Source organism: Protomyctophum parallelum (genome assembly GCF_964188405.1).
Source record: "Protomyctophum parallelum genome assembly, chromosome: 1".
In the NCBI taxonomy this organism is placed as follows: Eukaryota; Metazoa; Chordata; class Actinopteri; order Myctophiformes; family Myctophidae; genus Protomyctophum; species Protomyctophum parallelum.
Window position 1 is genome coordinate 11,304,959 of NC_139697.1, and position 21,000 is coordinate 11,325,958.

Sequence of the window (21,000 nt, forward strand, 5' to 3'; positions counted from 1 at the left end):
ATTTTTTTTGCGGCTTACGCCTTTTATTGATTTTTTTTTAAGGGACAGACAGTAGGCTGACAGGAAACGGGAGAGAGATGGGGGGATGACATGCGGTAAAGGCCGTGTCGGGTCCGGGAGTCGAACCCGCGGCACACCGCGACTGGATCACCAGTCCGGTGCCCAGACCGTTACGCTACGGCCTGGGCCAGGTGGTTACTTCTAACCACCTAAGAAGGACCCTAAACAGGATCTACCAAGCTGTAGACTAGTATGGAAACAAATCCAGAACCTGGCTGTAAATGGTAAATGGTGCATTTATACTGTATAGTGCCTTTATCCAAAGCGCTTTACATAGATTGTGCATTACATTCACCCATTCATACACCGATGGCAGAGGAAACCATGCAAGGCACCAACCTGCATATTGGGAGCAATTAGGGGTACAGCGTGTTTCTCAAGATAGGTTGTATAGGACTAATGACTGGTCTAACCAATGACTAGTCTAAACTAAGTACTAAGTACTGCACCCCACTTTGACACTAACTCTGGGGGAGCCTGGGATGGAACTGCGAACCCAAGTATTTCCCATCCGGTTGTTCTACCGGCCACTCTACCGCTGACCCACTGCCGCCCCTGTGGAATACATGGCATAGTGTTGCTTGGTTGAGTAGTTGAAAAGAGCCACAACTGGATGTCCTCTGAACCCTTCTTATGGGCCACATTTCAGCCAGAGCTGTCTGACTGATGGCACACATATCTATTAGCATATTTGGCGTCGAGTTTCTGTCTCATTTCTTTCATTCCCCGTAAGAATCAAAACATCATAACAAATAAGTGATCTGCCAAATAGATTTGACAGTCAGGGAATGAAATAGACCCCCCTTAAGGGGATCGTATAGAAACAGAGCCACACAGGGGTGCTGTCGTGATCGCAATAAAACAAACGTCTTAGAGCTAAAGCAGAAAAGCAGCAGCAGAGCATTACAGAAAAGCTAAAATAATGAGCAGTAAGGAAAGGCAGGGACGGAGGTTTAAATGGCTCAACCCAATCAGATGGAGTGTGCATGCGACTGATCCCCTCATTGGCGCTGCTCTTGAGTTGTCTGCCGGAACCATATCTCCGCAGGCTCGAGTGTTGTTTGCTACTTTATGCAGTACTTGCAGAAGAGGAATCGCACACAGCCAGACACACTTCTCACCAGCTATTGAGTTTGATAAAGGCTGTCATCGTTGCGGTGACATTTGGGAAGGAGACTGTTTTTAATCTTATCACGCTTGGCCATGAGAGCTGTCATAACCGACAAGGTCTGAAGGTAGAGAGATTCTTCACTTAAAGGGGATGTTCTACAGTGGAACATGGCATTGCTCTGCCCCTTCCTCCCAGAACACTTTCAATGCCGTTGCTAAATAAAGTAGTTTAATAGATAGAAGAGAATGTAAGTGATCACTAATTACGTTCACCAAGATTACAATTGAACACTGGAATACTTATAATAAACATTGACACAACTGATAACATTGTGAAAAAAGCCGATGTACAAGCTCACAACGCCTCACATTTTATTTGTGAGCCGAGTCAAAACTAAATGTAATGCCTACAATTACAAAAGTGCTTGTCACAGTTCAATATTATTTTGGGGGGTCACAGCCTGAAAGTTTTAATTGGGAACTCTTGCTATAGTGTACATAATTGCTAATTATTCTGTAATATAATTAGTATGGTACATATATTCCTAAATTGTGTAATGGAAAATAATCTTGCTACACGAACAATGCCATATCTTCTACATATAGAAGCTCTATCCTCATGCAATCCTGTCCACTTTACAGCTCTTTGTCTTTGATCTTAACAAGCCTTGTTAAGTGTCATGTCAACCAGGGTCACAGTGGAGGCAGAGGAAAAGTTACAATCACTTCACATTGTAAAATACTCCTGACGTTTGTTCAATAATTCAATAAACAACATGCTGCGAGTCAAATATAATTAAAAAGAAACTCTAGAACATATTTATTCTGTGTCATCAGCCATTAATTTCTACCCCCACCCCCTAAACATATGGCTGGTTAGTTTTAATCTGGCATTTTATCACCTCACATTAATCAGCACATGACGGAAAATCAAAATGACCATCCTCTAATCTAAACTTATTTTCTGCTTGTAGAGTGACCCAGTAAGTTATGTGTCTGTCTTAAAGGGATGTGTAATTTGCTATCTAACTATAAATGCACCACGTCTCTGTGTGTGTACATACACGTACGTACGCCTGTATGTCTGTAATCCACGTAACTCGAGAACCGTTCGCCCCACCGACTTCAAATTCGACACACGCATTCCACCCCACCACAGGGAGTGCAGTGCCCAGTGTCGAGTCGGTCAGACCCACAGTTGTCCAGAACCGCCCCCAAAAGTCCTCTGCCCGGGCTCTGCCTCTGCCCAGGCCACAGCTGACATCACAAGGCCTCTGCCCCTCTGCCCCTGTGGCACTGGCCCCACGGGCACCGCTCTAGTGACTATAAATGTAACTGAAAAGAAAGCAGTGCAATGAAATCTCTTTAGAGCTGAAATCCATGACTTAGTTTGACCGCATGAACCCTAGCACCCCTATGTGCTTTTTGAGAACGGTTTTGAAGGAGAATAGGGATTCACATTCCTTTGTTTTTGGCTTTTCTGTCTTTATTGATAGTTCCAAGTGGAGATTGACAGGAAAGAGGGAGAAAGAGATGGGGAGAGATACGCAGCATCATGAACGGGACTCGAACATGCAACACGCTGTCAGGCCAGAGCCTATACTGTATGTTGCATGCGCGGGATTCACATTCCTTTAGAAGTGTTGGTAGGGTAGGGCGTCCCACATTTTTGTGGATTCTGGTCAACTAAGTACATGTAGGGTTCGTTTGAGTGGTTCATGAACCAAATGTAATTTTAACCAATCTCTATGGTAGAGCAGGGTTGCACAATGCACAGAATGGGTCCAATCAATCCAGGGGCGCTGCAGAATATTTGTGTTTCAATTATTTTTATTTGAGGAAATGACGTGACAGTAGTCAACATACATGTATACCTGCCTCAATGAGTGCTATTTTTCACTTCTATTTGGCATTTACCAATGTAACACACTATGAGTTTAAAGGGATAATTCACCCAATCGATTACTCACCCCATGGAGACTTGAATTAATAGATTGTGTTGGTCAAATTCCTAAACCAATTATTTGATGACCTATAAATCTAATTATTTTTGTAATATACATTGTCAAAATCAACTTTTTTGTTTCCTGTGCAATAACGGGAAGGATCTTTTTGGAATATCCATTTCTAATCAACTATTATATAGATATAATCTCACTAATATTTGTAGTTATACTTCATGGCAAAGTACAGTAACTACACAACCCAAACATCTACCAAAGTGTCCCTGTGCTGTAATGTAGTTTGTATTACCTCTCCCCATCAGGAAATTGTGAGAATGGACTTAAAACACGGGGATTGAAGCTTTAATAGAATATACCGCCGCGGGGCGGCAGTGGCTCAGGGGTAGATCTGACCGGATTCCCGGGCTCCCCCAGAGTTAGTGTCGGAAGTGTCCTTGAGGAAGACTCTGAACCCCTAATTGCTCCTGATGTGCAGGTTGGTGCCTTGCATGGTTTCCTCCGGCATGTGAATGTGTGTGTGAATGTGTGTGTGAATGTGTGTGTGAATGGGTGAATGTAATGCACAATCTCTGTAAAGCGCCTTGGATAAAGGCTCTATATAAATGCACCATTTACCATTTATACAACTAGCACATACCTGCAGTGGTTGGATGTGGTCTCCGTACTATTTGGACCTTGTTGTTGGCTAGGTCACCCAGTGGTTAACCATGGCAATAAAGTCATTTAGAGAATGAAAAAATCGGCACACCATTTCAGGCTCCCAAGTATCTTTACTTTAATTCGGTAACGTTCGGGCCGTAGCCCTTCCTCAGACCGTCAAGGAATTATTGTATTTTGTATATTATTGTATGGGTGTTTATTATATCTTATACAATGGATATACTTTGAGACTTTGCACATATCACTTGTGTCAATGTCACCTGATCGGTGACAGCGATTGGGACTGATGGTTGATGGGCCACAGGTGTGGTACATCACACACTATATATACATGTATTGTCTACTCATTCCTTGAAGGTCTGAGGAAGGGCTACGGCCCAAAACGTTACAGAATTAAAGTAAAGATACTTGGGAGCCTGAAATGGTGTGCCGATTCTTTCATTCTCTATATGACTTCATTTTGATCCAGCACCCAGCCTATAGGTATTGATGTGCGTGTCCTTTTTGACTGTTTGTTCAGTCTCCTCTAATAGTAATTTAAACTGTAGCTGACTGTAGCCTGGACATTGTTTCAATTGCACATAGACTTATATAGTCACGGATTGTAGCTTTAAAGTTACGTGTAATGTCATATTCCTGGGCCCCGGTAATGAGAGTATCAGTTCTAAGCAGGAGGCGTAGAGGAGTAGTATTCCAGCAGAATAAGAGTGCAGCAATCGAGAGAGATAAAGAGAGACGAGGATGTTGTCTTCAGGAAGGAACAATGGTATGAAGCAGGGGACTGATTTAATAAGGGGGAAAAAAGGTTAATATTAATGCTAGCTTTCATTTCCGTAGATACAGCTGTCAGGGAGGAGTGGTGTTTCTTCTTCTCAATACAGAAAAAGGGGAGCTGGGGAAAGAATACTGCTGCAAACCGAGTTCTCCAGTAAATAAAAAATTACAAAAAAATAAAAAAAAATAAACTAAATACATATGTTAAAGAACCAAACTTTTCACATTCCTCTCAAAGTGAAAAAAAAGAAGTACCACTCTAAAGCCAGTGAATTGACAGTTTCCCCATGTGAGCCATACAGGAACTTATAAAACCGAAATCACAAAGCTCATATTTTTCTGTATTGAACTTGACATTGGCTTGTTCTCGGCGAACATGCAACATCAGTCTCTCATTCACAACCACAGCAATACAGGATGGCACAATAGTGTCACAACACTACTGCCTCCTTAACTCTGCCAGATTTGCGCTCATAAATAAGTCATATATAGGGTGAGTTTGCAGAACATGGCTTTACATGTTCCACTCAGAGGTGATGTGATGAGGCAGTCACTGCGCTGTAGCTCGCCTCTCGGTAGCTCTGCTGCATTGTATGTCCAACATGTGTCAGTACAGCAGAGCAGATGATCGGACAAGTGTAGAATAATGGTGGCACACTGCTTTTGTCTTATGCACTTGTCTTTCTCCTTTGTTGTATCTCATCGAGAAACCAAAGGTTTTCCCAAAGCCGAGACCTTAACGCCAGTGGAGATCTTCAAGTTCTTGATTCTTAGCTCCCAACATGATGGGCTATATCGCTCATCGCTCGGACGTGGCTTGCAAGCCTCAAGGCTGCACTGTATTTATCTTCTGCCAATTGTTCGGTACACACCCATACTGAACCAAAATGCCCAACATAACACTGAAACTTATTCTGGATACAATTAATAAACACAGCGAAGCAACGGCAATTACATGGATATTTTATTTGACCACCATGTCTACTAAGAGATATTTACAAATCGTCTCTTGTTTCATGTAAAACTGTGTGAACTCTGGTTAAATATCTGAAACACTGCCCACACAAATTGTATTACTGATAAACGGTTGGAAAAAAAATTGCATCCCTTTCAGCTCAATGAGAAGGACATTGGAGAGAAAAACGCAGAGGCCAGCCGGGTGCTCACAGGAGATTAAAGTGTATAGTGCTTCTAGGATCAACGAAACAATAAAGACTCAAACAATGTGGAGGAGAGGAAGTGCTTCCTCACATGTTTTGAGTGCTCGGAATGAATGGATACCGAAGGAAATTGGGTTCAACTGTTCTAGGGCTTGTGGCACCAGTAAGTGGCGGTATAGTACAATTACATTAAAATAACATATGCCACTAATAACTTTATACAAATTGGGCTCTCCATGGCTGTCATTAACAAATGACAATCTAATAGACAGTCAGTAATAGGTAGTGAAACTCCTTATCATGTATTACTTGCAGGCACTCCAACTGGTGGTCGGATGCTGTTTAAAGAACATTGTTATTATACTAAATTAAGTTGACAACGCAAGTTAAGGATCATTTAAACCATACTTCCTTCACAAATCTCAAATAGCCGAACTATTTGCTTGACATGTGAGCATGCAGACCTGCCATTCCCAGCGAATGTTCAGCCTATTTTCCCCGGATGTTCAGCCATGACATGCCCAGAACTAGGGTCCATATGGTTAACCACTTAAACCTATATATTATAGGTTGACTAAGGTATCCAAGGGCTCTACTTGCCCCTCGTTGTTTCCCTCTGCACCTAATATCTTCGTTGAAAGTAGCCGATCGACAAGCTCACAGCGCATGGCCTTGTAAAGAGTTGTAGAACGGCCACTTTTCTCCTTAATGTTCGGCCCAGAATAGAGACACTCTGGACACTCATGTTGTTAATTCCCTCGATATCTCCCGGACTCTCTCTGTTCACTAATTACCAACCATCACCATCTTGAGAGAATGAACTGGAATAAAGTTGAAATGTTTTTTTTTTTCTCCCCCCACTAGAATCCACATCCATCCACAACGCCAACGTTTGCCATGCTTTAGAGGGTGCAATTTGATATGATAGATATACAATCGATTAATTGCAATGCAAAAGCTCAATTTTAGATCGAAACACGTCAGACTAGAAGAACGAGTTGCCGTTTAGATATCGATGTAGTTGGGTCGTTGGAATTCAAAATCAATGCATCGATGCAACAGATTAATCTTTACACGCAGTGTGTGTGTGTGTGGGGGGGGGGGGGGGGGGGGGGTGCGGTGGGGTGGGATGGGGTGGGGGTCAGATCTTTCTATCCAGCCCTCTTCTGCCACTGTGTGGAGTCTCTTTGAACTGTGGACTGCATTAACCACATTAACAAATGTGGCTATTTGGCTATGTCATTATAGTAGAGTGACCAGCCACAAAATTGGCCCTGTTGGGGGGGTGTTTGGTACGCATTAACCTTAACCATAAGTGGTTAAGCGTGTGTGTGTGTGTGTGTGTGTGTGTGTGTGTGTGTGTGTGTGTGTGTGTGTGTGTGTGTGTGTGTGTGTGTGTGTGTGTGTGTGTGTGTGTGTGTGTTGTCATCTTGGACTCGGCTGGCCTCGGTGGTGAGACGAGTCACTGCATGTGTTCACCGTGTTACCTTGAAACCTACACACCCCGGGAGTGGCCATTTAGCAATTTCTGCTCACGAGTCCAATGCCATCCATCTCTGTAAGTCCCCCCCGACATCCACCCCCAGAAGAACGTACGCGCTCCACCTCCCCCAGAAGAACGTACGCGCTCCACCTCCCCCAGAAGAACGTACGCGCTCCACCTCCCCCAGAAGAACGTACCCGCTCCACCTCCCCCAGAAGAACGTATGCGCTCCACCTCCCCCAGAAGAACGTATGCGCTCCACCTCCCCCAGAAGAACGTACGCGCTCCACCTCCCCCAGAAGAACGTACCCGCTCCACCTCCCCCAGAAGAACGTATGCGCTCCACCTCCCCCAGAAGAACGTACGCACTCCACCTCCCCCAGAAGAACGTACGCGCTCCACCTCCCCCAGAAGAACGTACGCGCTCCACCTCCCCCAGAAGAACGTACGCGCTCCACCTCCCCCAGAAGAACGTACCCGCTCCACCTCCCCCAGAAGAACGTACCCGCTCCACCTCCCCCAGAAGAACGTATGCGCTCCACCTCCCCCAGAAGAACGTATGCGCTCCACCTCCCCCAGAAGAACATACGCGCTCCACCTCCCCCAGAAGAACATACGCGCTCCACCTCCCCCAGAAGAACGTACGCGCTCCACCTCCCCCAGAAGAACGTACGCGCTCCACCTCCCCCAGAAGAACGTACGCGCTCCACCTCCCCCAGAAGAACGTACCCGCTCCACCTCCCCCAGAAGAACGTACTCGCTCCACCTCCCCCAGAAGAACGTACTCGCTCCACCTCCCCTGGCTACCCCCTGTTGAGCCACCGCCTGGCTGAACGGCTACACAAACACACACACTGCTGACTGTTGTACCTAATAGCATTATTCTTCCACTATACGTTATTGTTTTATAACTTTTTATAATTGTTTTAGGCGTTTAGCAGATGCTCTTAATCCAGAGCGATTTACAGTAAGCTAGTACAATGCAAGGTAATACATCAAATGTATAGAAATAGTCTGCTAGGATCATACAGTACACTTTGTTCCTTCCAGAGAGGGACATATGGATGTCACTTTCTCTGAGGTACTTTTTGGGGCCACCCCCCCGATGGGTGTGGTTTTGCCTTAAGGGGTGTGGTTAAGCCACCTTTTTTTCACCCACTGTGTAATACAATAGCTGGACAGTAGGTGTCAGGCCAGAGCAAGTATGTACTACTCCATTCCTATAGCTGGCAAATTGATTGATACTTGAGAAACACATCGACTCACTGGCCTTGGAACGTCTCGGGATCCCCCAAGAGGAAGTCACTAATGTTGCCCCCGTGACCCGACTACGGATAAGCGGTTGAAGATGGATGGATGGATGAATCTCTCACGCACCCCCTGCAGTACCTCCGAGTACCCCTAGGGGTCCACGTACACCCATTTGAGGAGCACTGATCTAACAGTCTTTATGCAGAGCGTTCAGGGATTCTGTGCCGGCCAGGTGGGAGTTGAACTTGGGACCTTTGAGTAGAGGAGCCATTCTTTCTTCTTCTTGTTCGGTGCGTACTGCCGGCTTTGTTGTCGACTTGCCGCCCTGCCATAGTCAACTCTGGATCATTCGCAGAGAGCAGTCTAATGGGAGCGGTGATTCACACAGCGTATGTTTTTGTGAGTCAGCGCGCAAGAAATTCTCGTCACGTCTCAAAAGAGCTCTGCAGAGAAGCAAAAAGAAAGCTGTTTATAAAGTGACCGGTGACCTTCTTATAGCAGGATGTATCCTTGGGAATGTGCAGCGTTAATCCTTTACACCTCACCCTCAGGGACGAAAGAGTGCTTGCGCGAGCATGTGTGTTTTTTCTTGTATTACACAGTATGTATGTATGCGGATGCGTGTGTGTGTACATCTCAGGGCTTTCGTGTGTGTGTGTGTGTGTGTGTGTGTCTTGTGTGCTCATGTGTGCATAATGTATGTGCATGCATGTTCAAGCTACAACTGATTTATCCTAGCTTTAAGGTGTCGTGCACCGAAAATACGTCTCCACGCTCACAACAAGTATAAATCCGGCTTTTGGCGGTTCTGGTTTCACCAAGGCTGCACTACAGTGACTTATCTCACAGCGTCTTTCTGTCTCGTGACCCTTAAGAAACAAACACTAGACGCTCCTTTACATGAGCATGGATGTGTCGTCTGTTTGTATTCATGACCTCACCGCGTCAACGCGGCTCTCGATGAGAGGTCGTGTGACACGGACCGATCAGGAGAATGACAGCGAGGGATTTGGAGGCTTACAGTATGAATGAAGATGGGACCGCGAACGCCCACCGGCACGTGACCCTGTCACAGGGGCTCAGTGGAACGGGGGCGGGGAGGGGAGGGATGCTGACATGACATGTGCTTCTGATGTCGGGGGTTTGGATTCTGATCACAGCTCGTCAAGTGTCTCCCCCCCCCCCCCAATCGTTCCTAGCAAATGAATAGTAGTTTGTGCCAACACAAACATTGAATGCCATTGACAATGAATGGCCAGCTTTGAGTGTTTAACATTTAAGACGAAGGTGAGGACGCAGATTGTGATGATGATGATGTATGATGATAAGAGCGCCCCTCACTTCACACAGGTGTGATTTATTTATTAACTGATGCACAGTTGCTGAACCATGATATAGCATTTACCATGCACACTTTCCAGTGGAACAAATGGCATCAAAGGTGATTGTGATCGTCAACCAATTGAACCAAAGAACTAGATAATGTTTGGGTCAGGATCTCCTCTGTTATCAACAAGAGTGCAAAGAAGGCCTCTAGCCGGAGCCCTCATTTCGACTATGCTTGCACCTCATGGTTCACTAGCATCTCAATGTCACTAAATACAAAACTGCAGCCCTCTAAAAACAAACCTAATAAGACTGCTTCTAGGCCTCTCCCCCATGGGCTCACCTTCTCCCAGCCCGCTTTGCTCGACTGGTTTGGCTCAAGGTTGAAGACAGAATGCAGCATCTCGCAATGGGTCTGCATGGTCTTTAAGATCAGCGCCCCGATACCTGTCAAACTACTTCTCTAGAGTAAGTGATGCCCATAGGCATAACGCCAGAAAGATATCATCTGACCTAGTTCCCCAAAAATGTGGCTCAAACAAATGCATTCTGCTATGATGCCACCCAAATGTGGAATGGCCGACCAAAAGACAAAAGGTTCTATACTCCGTATCCAAACTCAAAATGAACCTACTGTATAGAAGAATTCCTGTCCTTAAAATACAAGTGAACAGAGTTTACACCTTGGATAGTAGAATCCTCTAATCACCCATTCTTTCTCTGTAAATAATACCTCATGATTCTACTGAGCTTTATTAAATGGGTTTAGTATTTTATTTGTATTTTTATGTATTACTGAATTGAGTACAATAGACCTACAATGGAAACAAGCGCCTGGGTCTTTTTGTGTCATCCTTTCGGCGTAAACTTTGACTGTACTACCTGTACTGTTAATAATCGTGTTAATATATTATTAAATCAATCATAAAACATGTCGCAATAAATACACCTTATGTGACTTCTGTGTTAGCCGACATCTCAGCCAGCAAACTGTTGCTGTGTTGTGCACAGCAAATTTCACATTTTGTCGAGCAAGTGCCGCGGTTTGTAATTCTGCACCAATGTTTGGCTTCAAATACAAGATGACATGCCAGCATAATGACATTTAGATGACTTATTATAGTGCGAATTGAGATTAATCATTGGGAGGGCAGGTGGTGGCGTTGAATGATAATAGTGTACTAGCACCAGCACACTCTCTCTCTCTCTCTCTACATTTCCCTGACCATGTCTGTTGTTTCTGCCTCTCTGTGTCCTGTCTCTCTCCCTGTAGTTCTCTTTGGTCAGTTTGTCATGTTCCAGACCTCTCTGAACGACGTGGTGGAGATCTACGACGGGCCTACCCAGCAGAACACCCTTCTCTCTTCCCTGTCTGGCTCTCATTCGGGTAAGGATGAATGTTCCGATACAGTGTTACCCAAACCCAAACGTTCTCATTCTGGTAAGGATGAATGGTCTGATACAGTGATACCCAAACCCAAACGTTCTCATTCTGGTAAGGATGAATGGTCTGATACAGTGATACCCAAACCCAAACGTTCTCATTCGGGTAAGGATGAAGGGTCTGATACAGTGTTACCCAAACCCAAACGTTCTCATTCTGGTAAGGATGAATGGTCTGATACAGTGATACCCAAACCCAAACGTTCTCATTCGGGTAAGGATGAATGGTCTGATACAGTGTTACCCAAACCCAAACGTTCTCATTCTGGTAAGGATGAATGGTCTGATACAGTGATACCCAAACCCAAACGTTCTCATTCGGGTAAGGATGAATGGTCTGATACAGTGATACCCAAACAGTGTGCCGAATGCCGATGGAGGAGAGGCACATTGCTGTGCCGTGAGGACAGTCCAGGATTGCCTTGGAACACATTATTCCATTGTAATATATTCACAACTATACAATAAGGTTATGATATGATTCATGAATGATTGATTGATCTACTACTGTAATACAGAGGCTATTTCTATACCCTAGAAAATTGCATCCATATTTTACGCATGTCATTATAGGCAACATTTATTTTCACACGTACAAAAAGAATTGCAAAAATGCTCGATCTACACGGTGACCTTGTAAATCTGATATTTTCACATTGGGATTCTGATGAAAAAGTTTTAAAACCAATGTATTGGTTTGATAGATTGCCAGGCAGACAGAGACACTATTAGACTTCATGGCTGACTGACAGATAGAGCAGCTAGGCAGATGGATTTCAGCCTCTGGTAAATTACCAGATCCGTCTTATTTACACCAAAGTATCCGATTCCTATCACATTGGTTCCTGCATGGAATGAAGCCGCTGTGTCACTCTGTTTGCATGTCTGAGCCTCCAAAACAGTTTTTCCTTTTCTTCTTCTTTGTTAAAATGTTAACGTTTGGTAAAAAAAGAAAATGCAAAAGCAATTCCAAATACACGGCCCCCTGGAGACTATATCAGACTATATCAGTCTCCAGAACCAAGGACGTGTCTGGGGCATACACAAAAGCCTGAGTAGATGACCCACACCTGTCAAAATACCCCTTAAACTAATTTAGCTGGGGACCCCCTGGAACCCCCTCAAGGCCCCTGGGGGTCCCCGGAGCCCACTTTGAGAACCACTTCTCTCCACAGCCCCAGGAATGTCCTGTACTCCGAGACGGGGCCAGTTGAAGCCATCTTTAATGTGGTGTCCACATCGATACTGCATGGGGGAGAGATGAGCTCGCAAATTAGATTGAATACGCCAGAAAGGCAAGAGCCGGACAGAAGGAAAGGCTTTCACACAGTTATGGAGATGGACTGTGACTTTCACAGAAATTAACCGCCGCGGAGGAACACAAATGGGGATTTCTATTGTCTCCAACCACCTCTGACCACGTTCTAATCAAAATGCTGGCAGTTTATGACTAGACTGACAATCTGTGTTTCAGTCAACTGAATCACCTAAGATGTTATTGTCAAATCCGGCATGCTGTTTTTGCATGCCGTGTGGGATTAAAATATCTCAAGGCATCATGGCGTTTGTTAGTCCCTCTTTGTGTTATTCAAATGTGTCTTTATCCATTTATCCACTTAAACCCTTTATTGACCATGGTCCCCGCAGGGCTGTATAATTGCATACTGCCCCTCTCGAACGTTCCTCTACACCAAATTTCTTCTCTGAAAATCTACAAGCTCACAATGTGACGCATTGTGAATCAGCCAAAACACAATTATGTTCAGACTAATGGCAATTTATTTGTAACCATCCAACATTTAAATGCCGTGTTTCCTTTTACAAGCTCACAATGCGACGCACTGTGAGCTTGTAGATCTGCTATTTTCACAGAATGCTCACTACAAAATAGGGACATTAGGGTTCAAGTGGTTAAATATGGTGCAATTTCGAGTGCTTGACTGAGCAGTGATGTTGAGTTTCTTATGAATAAATGATTGGTTAAAAATCTATTAATCAAAATCAATCTGTGTGTTTCTCTCTCTCTCTCTCTCTCTCTCTCTCTCTCTCTCTCTCTCTCTAGGTGAATCTCTACCTCTGAGTTCTGGCAACCAGATCACCATAAAGTTCACCACAGTGGGTACAGAGACAGCTAAAGGATTCCACTTTGTCTATCAAGGTCAGTCAGTGCATTCTGCTGCTGTTGGAGGCATCAGCTAAAACAAAATTATGTTCAGACTAATGGCAATTTATTTGTAACCATCCAACATTTAAATGCCGTGTTTCATTTAGACATACACATAACATGCTTACCCACGCACGCACGCTCAAACACATGCATGTATTCATACACCTGCACACGAGTGCACGCACGCACGGATGCATGTACGCACACACACACACACACACACACACACACACACACACACACACACACACACACATACACACACACACACACACATTGGAGTTGAGGGTCTTTGTAATCCTCAGCATTAAGTATGTATAAATATGTATAAGTAAGTACGGGGGACAATTGGAGGAGTGAGTGAACGCAGCCCGTTGACAAGGGGATAGTGAGAGATTGTTAACCTCCCTGTGGGAATGGCTTTAATGGCAAACTGCTGACATTAAAAAGCAAAGCTTTTGCACACCTACCATAAAGATAGCCTGATGAAGGCCGCATAGGCCGAAACGTTGCTGTATCCCTGAAATAAAAGTTGGTCACTGCATTTGAAGACAGTGTGCGGGTGTTTGTTCCTTTTTCAAACTGCTGACATTGACACATTTTAATGCACATTTTAACGTCTCCTTTTTTTATGTCTCCAGCTGTCCCCCGGACCAGCTCCACACAGTGCAGCTCGGTCCCCGAGCCGCGCTTCGGTAAGCGCCTGGGCAACGACTTTGCGGTGGGCTCCGCGGTGCAGTTTGAGTGCAACCCCGGCTACGTTCTTCACGGCTCTACGGCCATACGCTGTGAGACAGTACCAGACACCCTGGCACAGTGGAATGACACTCTGCCCACCTGTATAGGTGAGTGGGAAAAGGACACTCTGCCCACCTGTATAGGTGAGTAGGGAAAGGACACTCTGCCCACCTGTATAGGTGAGTGGGAAAAAGACACTCTGCCCACCTGTATAGGTGAGTGGGAAAAGGACACTCTGCCCACCTGTATAGGTGAGTGGGAAAAGGACACTCTGCCCACCTGTATAGGTGAGTGGGAAAAGGACACTCTGCCCACCTGTATAGGTGAGTGGGAAAAAGACACTCTGCCCACCTGTATAGGTGAGTGGGAAAAGGACACTCTGCCCACCTGTATAGGTGAGTGGGAAAAGGACACTCTGCCCACCTGTATAGGTGAGTGGGAAAAGGACACTCTGCCCACCTGTATAGGTGAGTGGGAAAAAGACACTCTGCCCACCTGTATAGGTGAGTGGGAAAAGGACACTCTGCCCACCTGTATAGGTGAGTGGGAAAAGGACACTCTGCCCACCTGTATAGGTGAGTGGGAAAAGGACACTCTGCCCACCTGTATAGGTGAGTGGGAAAAAGACACTCTGCCCACCTGTATAGGTGAGTGGGAAAAGGACACTCTGCCCACCTGTATAGGTGAGTGGGAAAAGGACACTCTGCCCACCTGTATAGGTGAGTGGGAAAAGGACACTCTGCCCACCTGTATAGGTGAGTGGGAAAAAGACACTCTGCCCACCTGTATAGGTGAGTGGGAAAAGGACACTCTGCCCACCTGTATAGGTGAGTGGGAAAAGGACACTCTGCCCACCTGTATAGGTGAGTGGGAAAAGGACACTCTGCCCACCTGTATAGGTGAGTGGGAAAAGGACACTCTGCCCACCTGTATAGGTGAGTGGGAAAAGGACACTCTGCCCACCTGTATAGGTGAGTGGGAAAAGGACACTCTGCCCACCTGTATAGGTGAGTGGGAAAAGGACACTCTGCCCACCTGTATAGGTGAGTGGGAAAAGGACACTCTGCCCACCTGTATAGGTCAGTGGGGGAACGAGTACTTGGATTTGTTTTAGTTCAGTGGTTTTCAACCAGTGGTCCTTGAGGGGGTTCCAGGTGGTCCCCAGCAAAATGATGGAGAGTTGGTAACCAAATGGACCCTTATAGATCTTTAACTCTTGAGAGTGGTTTCAATATTAATCTAAATCTGCAAACTAAAGTTTTTAAATTGTAGTGGAGTAAAAAGTACATTTGCCTCTGAGATGTAGTGGAGTATAAGTCTAAAAAAAAAGAGGAATTACTCAAGTAAAGTACAAGTTCCTCATAATTGTACTTAAAAGTAAAAGTACTACTACACCACTGGTACTGTAGGTAAACCCTGATCTGAATGCCTTCCAAAAGAAATATCTTCTACTACTATAGTATTATTCAACCATGCCAGTCCCTAACATCATGGAAAACTATTTATAAGGTCTGCAGCTGCTTACAGATGTAACCTCATATAACCTATCTCCTGCTGTAGCTCCCAGTGGGAGTGCCTGGAACTCACAAACATTGTGTAGACATTCACACCACGCTTCATCTCTCTCTCTCTCTCTCTCTCTCTCTCTCCCTCCCTCTCCCTCTCCCTCTCCCTCTCCCTCTCCCTCTCCCTCTCTCTCTCTCTCTCTCTCTCAGTTCCCTGCGGGGGTGCGTTGACTTTACGCCGTGGGACCATCTTGTCACCCGGCTACCCGGAGCCTTATGACAACAACCAGAACTGTGTTTGGAAAGTTTCAGTTCCAGAGGGGGCCGGAATACAGGTAACACCTGTCTGTCCTCAGTCTCATCTAGGCTGGCTGGCTGGCTGGCTGAGATAACTTCACACTGTCTTGGGTGGAAAAAACTAAAAACTAAAATCTATTGGGGCACATGGATGTTCTTCTCAGTTCTCATTAGATGGAGGCAGGGATGTGCAAAGAATGTTTAGAGGCAGTGGCTGAAACTCCTTAAAAAAGGTACTTTTAGCAAAAGTAGCGGATCTACAAACGCGTCGCAGGCTCGCAGCACTCTTTAGCTACTGGAGATGCGTCGTACGACATGGATTTCTACACACAGAGGACAAATTCTTTACAACGTAAAATGCTGCGTTCTGGGAAAAAAAGGCTCTAGCCCCTTTGATGTTTATGTGTGCACGTGCCTGCATGGATGGCGGTACTATATAGCGACTGTAATAAACTGTATAGGAATAGGAAGATCCAGTATTTTACTCGTGCCGTATAATACACACGAGGGAGTGCTGCTGTGTGCTGATCTATGACCAGGGCACACCAGCGTCAATACCTCACAAGCATAGCAGTTTCATTATGGGTATTTATGGGTAGATGTCATGACGGTGGTTCCTTCATTCCTTAACCTCGTCTATAGTGGAATTCCAGACGCCATGGTACAAAAGTGGAATAAACCGTTGATTCTGTCCAGTTTTGAGGTTTATTGTCATTAGAAATTAAAGTAAAACTAATTTGATCAAACTAGATCTTTTAGACGGAATAAAACAGACAAACGGAATCAAATAATGTTTCTGTAGTTAACAATGTAATATTCTTCCAGGCACGGGGCTGAAATCCATCTGCCTAGCTGCTCTATCTGTCAGTCAGCCATTAAGTCTAATAGTGTCTCTGTCTGTCTGGCAATCTATCAAACCAATACATTGGTTTTAAAACTTTTTCATCAGAATCCCAGTGTGAAAATATCAGATTTACAAGGTCACCGCGTAGATCGAGCATTTTTGCAATTATTTTTGTACGTTTGCACATATTTTGTTAAGTCAGGATGAGCAGTGCATGTTATTGCCTCCATGACCTATTGAGGAAAGCAAAGCGACCCAGAATGGAATGGAATTTGAAGGAAAGTAAAGTGAGTGATTAAAAATATTATAACATGCTTTCCCACACTGTTGATCGCACGGCTGGTGATGGATTCGTTATTGTGCTTTCTACCATCTAACCGTTTCTGCTGCCTTCTCCCCAATTGTCTGTACAGCATGTATCTCTCTCTCTCACACACACACACACACACACACACACACACACAGTATGTAAACACTGACTCACTGTCCCTGTGTTTTCAGATACAAGTGGTGAGCTTTGCTACAGAGCATAACTGGGATTCTCTGGATTTCTACGATGGCGCTGACAATCATGCGCCGAGACTGGGCAGCTATTCAGGTAAAAAAACTAAACAATAATGTACCGACTGAGAAAGACATTGTGGTTGCTCCCATCGTGGTTGTTGAATTGAACGCAACTATGACTTAAAATGTGCTAATATCATATGGCATCCAAATAAATTACATCACAAATGTTCTCTTATGGGGCCTCTACAAAACCTTTTCATGGCCAAATACAAATTAGAGGTCCTTTTTGGTTTGAGAACCAATGTCATGCTTGACTTGTCACCATAGGATCAACTGTATCCCTGGCAAGAAGCCAAGTGTTGAAAAAAATGAATGCTCCACCCGTCTCCCTCAGCAGGGGTAGAGAATTATCTCTCTTGCACCAGCTAAAAAAACCAAATCGGCAGTGCCTGCACACTGTGCACAGCAGCATATTGATTATGCAGTTTACTTTGCGATCAGTCCTAAAGTATAAAAAGATGATTGTGTAACTGGTAAATCCCCAGTTGTCTTAGTTGGGCATAATAGCACCTCTACTCTCTATTTAATGATTTGTCAGACTTTGTCGATTGACATAGTGAAAATAGCCATTATACAAGCTAAAGAAATCTTCTATATCCTCCAGTTTTCTGAAATAAATATTTTCACGATTTTTCTAAAATAGCAGACCTACAAGCTCGAGCTACGAGCTTGTAGATCTGCTATTTTTCAATAGCTAAATTATAACGTAATGTTTAAAACACCAAAAGGGGTTCCCGCCCAAAATGGGTAAATCAATTCCCTGTTATTGATTGGGTAAAGGTCCTGACAGATGAAGATAAACGTCATTGCCAACTTGTTCGGCACACTCGTGCATTCAATTATACTTATAGGGAACTCATCATGGCTGCTAGTGGGACGATTACTTTGCTTCTAATAAGCAGCTTTTATCCAGTATGAATGTGACCAGCATGGGTCACTAAGGCCAAAAGTATTCACACAGATTCAACTAACAATACAGAATGACTTTCATCTACCTCTTCATCTACCATCTACCTACTCAAGGGGTTTAAGTCTTTTTTTGTGTTTCCAACACAATTAGCAGTTCTTCAATTCTCCCTGTCCATTACGTGGCATAAAGAGTTGCAACCCGAATGGGGCTACTGTAAGTCGGCTAAGCGAACTTCGCAATGTTCGACGTGGCAACTCGTGCGCTTTAGCGTGCTCGGTGGTGTCTCTCATGGTGTCTTAAGGGCTCTAAAACACTGTACTTTGTCCCCTACTTCTAGTAGGATGGGGGCGTGACCATTTACAGTACTCAAACACCAAGGCGATTCCGCACTCGCGGCAGTACCACTTGTCAATCAGTAGCGGTCCTGCCAAACCCCATCTAAATTTGTCAATACAAGAGCAGAGGAGACAAAATTCAATCACCGTAATTGTGTTAGTTATATTGCATTAACAGACTCTACCACACAGATTGGTCAAAATAGCTTTTACTGGTAAAGGTCTTGGAGCAGGTATAAAACCACATTTTAAAAGCTTGCATCCTGAGTAGTTTGTCAAAAATTGCAGATTTACAATCTCACAGCGCTTTGCATTGGAACGAGTTGTGAGCTTGTAAATCTATCTATTTTTGGCACAGAGATGTGGTGTAGAGGGGGGGGGGGGGGGGGGAGGGGATGACTGGAGCAAGAACAAACCCCGGGGGGACCTCCCCGTCAATGAATTAAGTATAGGTTTTAAGTGGTTCATTCCATAGAATCATGTAGCTTACATTATGCAAATCTGAAAGCCCAGCACTCTATTACTCTATACTCTACGCTGAAAACGGCTAATAAACTTCTCCACTTACAGTGTTGACACAGTACTGCATATATTAGTATTTATTATTAATATTAATATATTAAGGAATTAATATAATTCCTGTCTTTTCCGCCACTCACTCACATAATATAAAAGAAAACCACTTAATTATATCAAAGCCATTAAAATGGATCAGACATGCTTTTGTTGTGAATCACAAATATCCTGAAATGAACAAATGCCGTCGGTCCGTCCGTCCGTCGGTCCGTCTGTCCGTCCGTCCGTCTGTCCATCCTTAACATTCTCCTCAGTGAGTTGACCTATCGATTTGAACTTGCACCTTGGCGTCCCAAAATATATACGTGCAGGAAGGAGTGAGGAAGTCGATTTTTAGCCACGATATCTGCAATCGCGGTTGTGGTCATGAGGGGATACTGTAGGGTCCCCAGATATCGTTGAACCAAAATGACTCATGGATCTGCAGGTCTCTGAATCTGTGGACATGTTTTAAATTGGCCTACATCATAAGACATTAATTTTAGCATTGCTATTACTTAAGTTTCTGCATTTATCTCAACCAAGTAAGCAAATCAGGAATAATGTTCTCTCTCTCTCTCTCAGGTACCACCATCCCTCCTCTCCTGAACAGTACCTCCAACAACCTGTATCTCAGCTTCAGTTCTGATATCAGTGTCTCAGCAGCAGGCTTCCATCTGGAGTACACAGGTAGCGCCGTCTCACCGCTACATCACTGACTGTGATCTCCACAGGGTGGCAGTTGTGCTTGTGTCCTCTGTGTGTGTGATGTGACGTGTGGGTGTCTGTCTGTGTCTGTGTCTGTTGGCGTGCGCGCGTGTGTGTGTGTGTGTGCGTGTGCGCGCGTGTGCGTGTGCGTGTGTGTGTGTGCGCGTGTACAGCTGTACGTGCATGTGCGTGTGTTCATGCATGTGGCTTGGTGTCAACAGTGTAAGTCATGGATAACAATAATAAGATGCACTGTAATGTATTTGCTTTTCTGTGTGTGTGTGTGTGCGTGCGTGCGTGCGTGCGTGTGTGTGTGTGTGTGTGTGTGTGTGTGTGTGTGTGTGTGTGTGTGTGTGTGTGTGTGTGTGTGTGACACGTTTCTAATAGCTATTGGTTTGGAGTCGTGTCCAGAGCCTCAGACTCCAAACTATGGAGTCCGACAAGGAGACAGATTCATGGTTGGAGATGTTGTACAGTTTGCCTGTGAACAAGGATACTCTCTTCAGGTAAGACAAATAATTAGAGAAAATGTGTCATTCAGGTTTTTTGTATCATAATCTTGATAGTGACAATACCTTACAAAAAAATGTCAGGCCCTTGGTTAGCCATTCACAGGGTATATTGATTAGGTTTCCCTTGCTTTTTATTGCACATCAATAGGCATAAATACAACAAAACTGTTTATATGTCTCGGATGTACAGTGCAGTATGCGATTATTTCATAGAATGGAATGTAAATACAGGTGTGAACTTGTATTTGACATTGGCGTTTGTTCAGGCTCTGCTGCATACAGTATCACTTCACTCCATGTTCCACCTAAAGCAATTGGAAGAAAACCGTTTAAGCGGAGCAGCATATACTATCACAAAGCCCACAGGGACAAAAACAAAACCCACAGGGACCAAAACAAAGCCCGCTGAGACAAAAACAGAGCTCACAGTGACAAAAAAAACCCAAACACCACTGGGGAATTCAGGTGCTGGCATCATGTTGGTAGGAGCAGAGATACATTTCCAACGGCGCCAGCGGTGCGTGACAGCAAAACCCGATTCACACTTCAATGCACGTCAGTGTCACGCGCCCAAAATAGCGCCCGCGAGATGCGGTTTTCAGCGGCGAAGCTTGAATTAGGCTTAAGAAGG

At 44.6% G+C, this 21,000-nt stretch overlaps 1 protein-coding gene across 1 annotated transcript in view; it reads left to right on the plus strand.

Moving 5' to 3' along the window:
• csmd3b (CUB and Sushi multiple domains 3b) overlaps positions 1–21,000 on the plus strand; it is a gene marked incomplete at its 3' end in the record, with an annotated part of 548,364 nt that overhangs the window by 468,144 nt on the left and 59,220 nt on the right. The window contains exons 35-41 of the mRNA XM_083771581.1: positions 11,062–11,175; positions 13,294–13,389; positions 14,040–14,243; positions 15,852–15,976; positions 17,284–17,380; positions 19,735–19,839; positions 20,245–20,363. Coding sequence (XP_083627707.1) covers positions 11,062–11,175; positions 13,294–13,389; positions 14,040–14,243; positions 15,852–15,976; positions 17,284–17,380; positions 19,735–19,839; positions 20,245–20,363 — 860 coding nt within the window. The remainder of the gene's footprint in view (positions 1–11,061; positions 11,176–13,293; positions 13,390–14,039; positions 14,244–15,851; positions 15,977–17,283; positions 17,381–19,734; positions 19,840–20,244; positions 20,364–21,000) is intronic.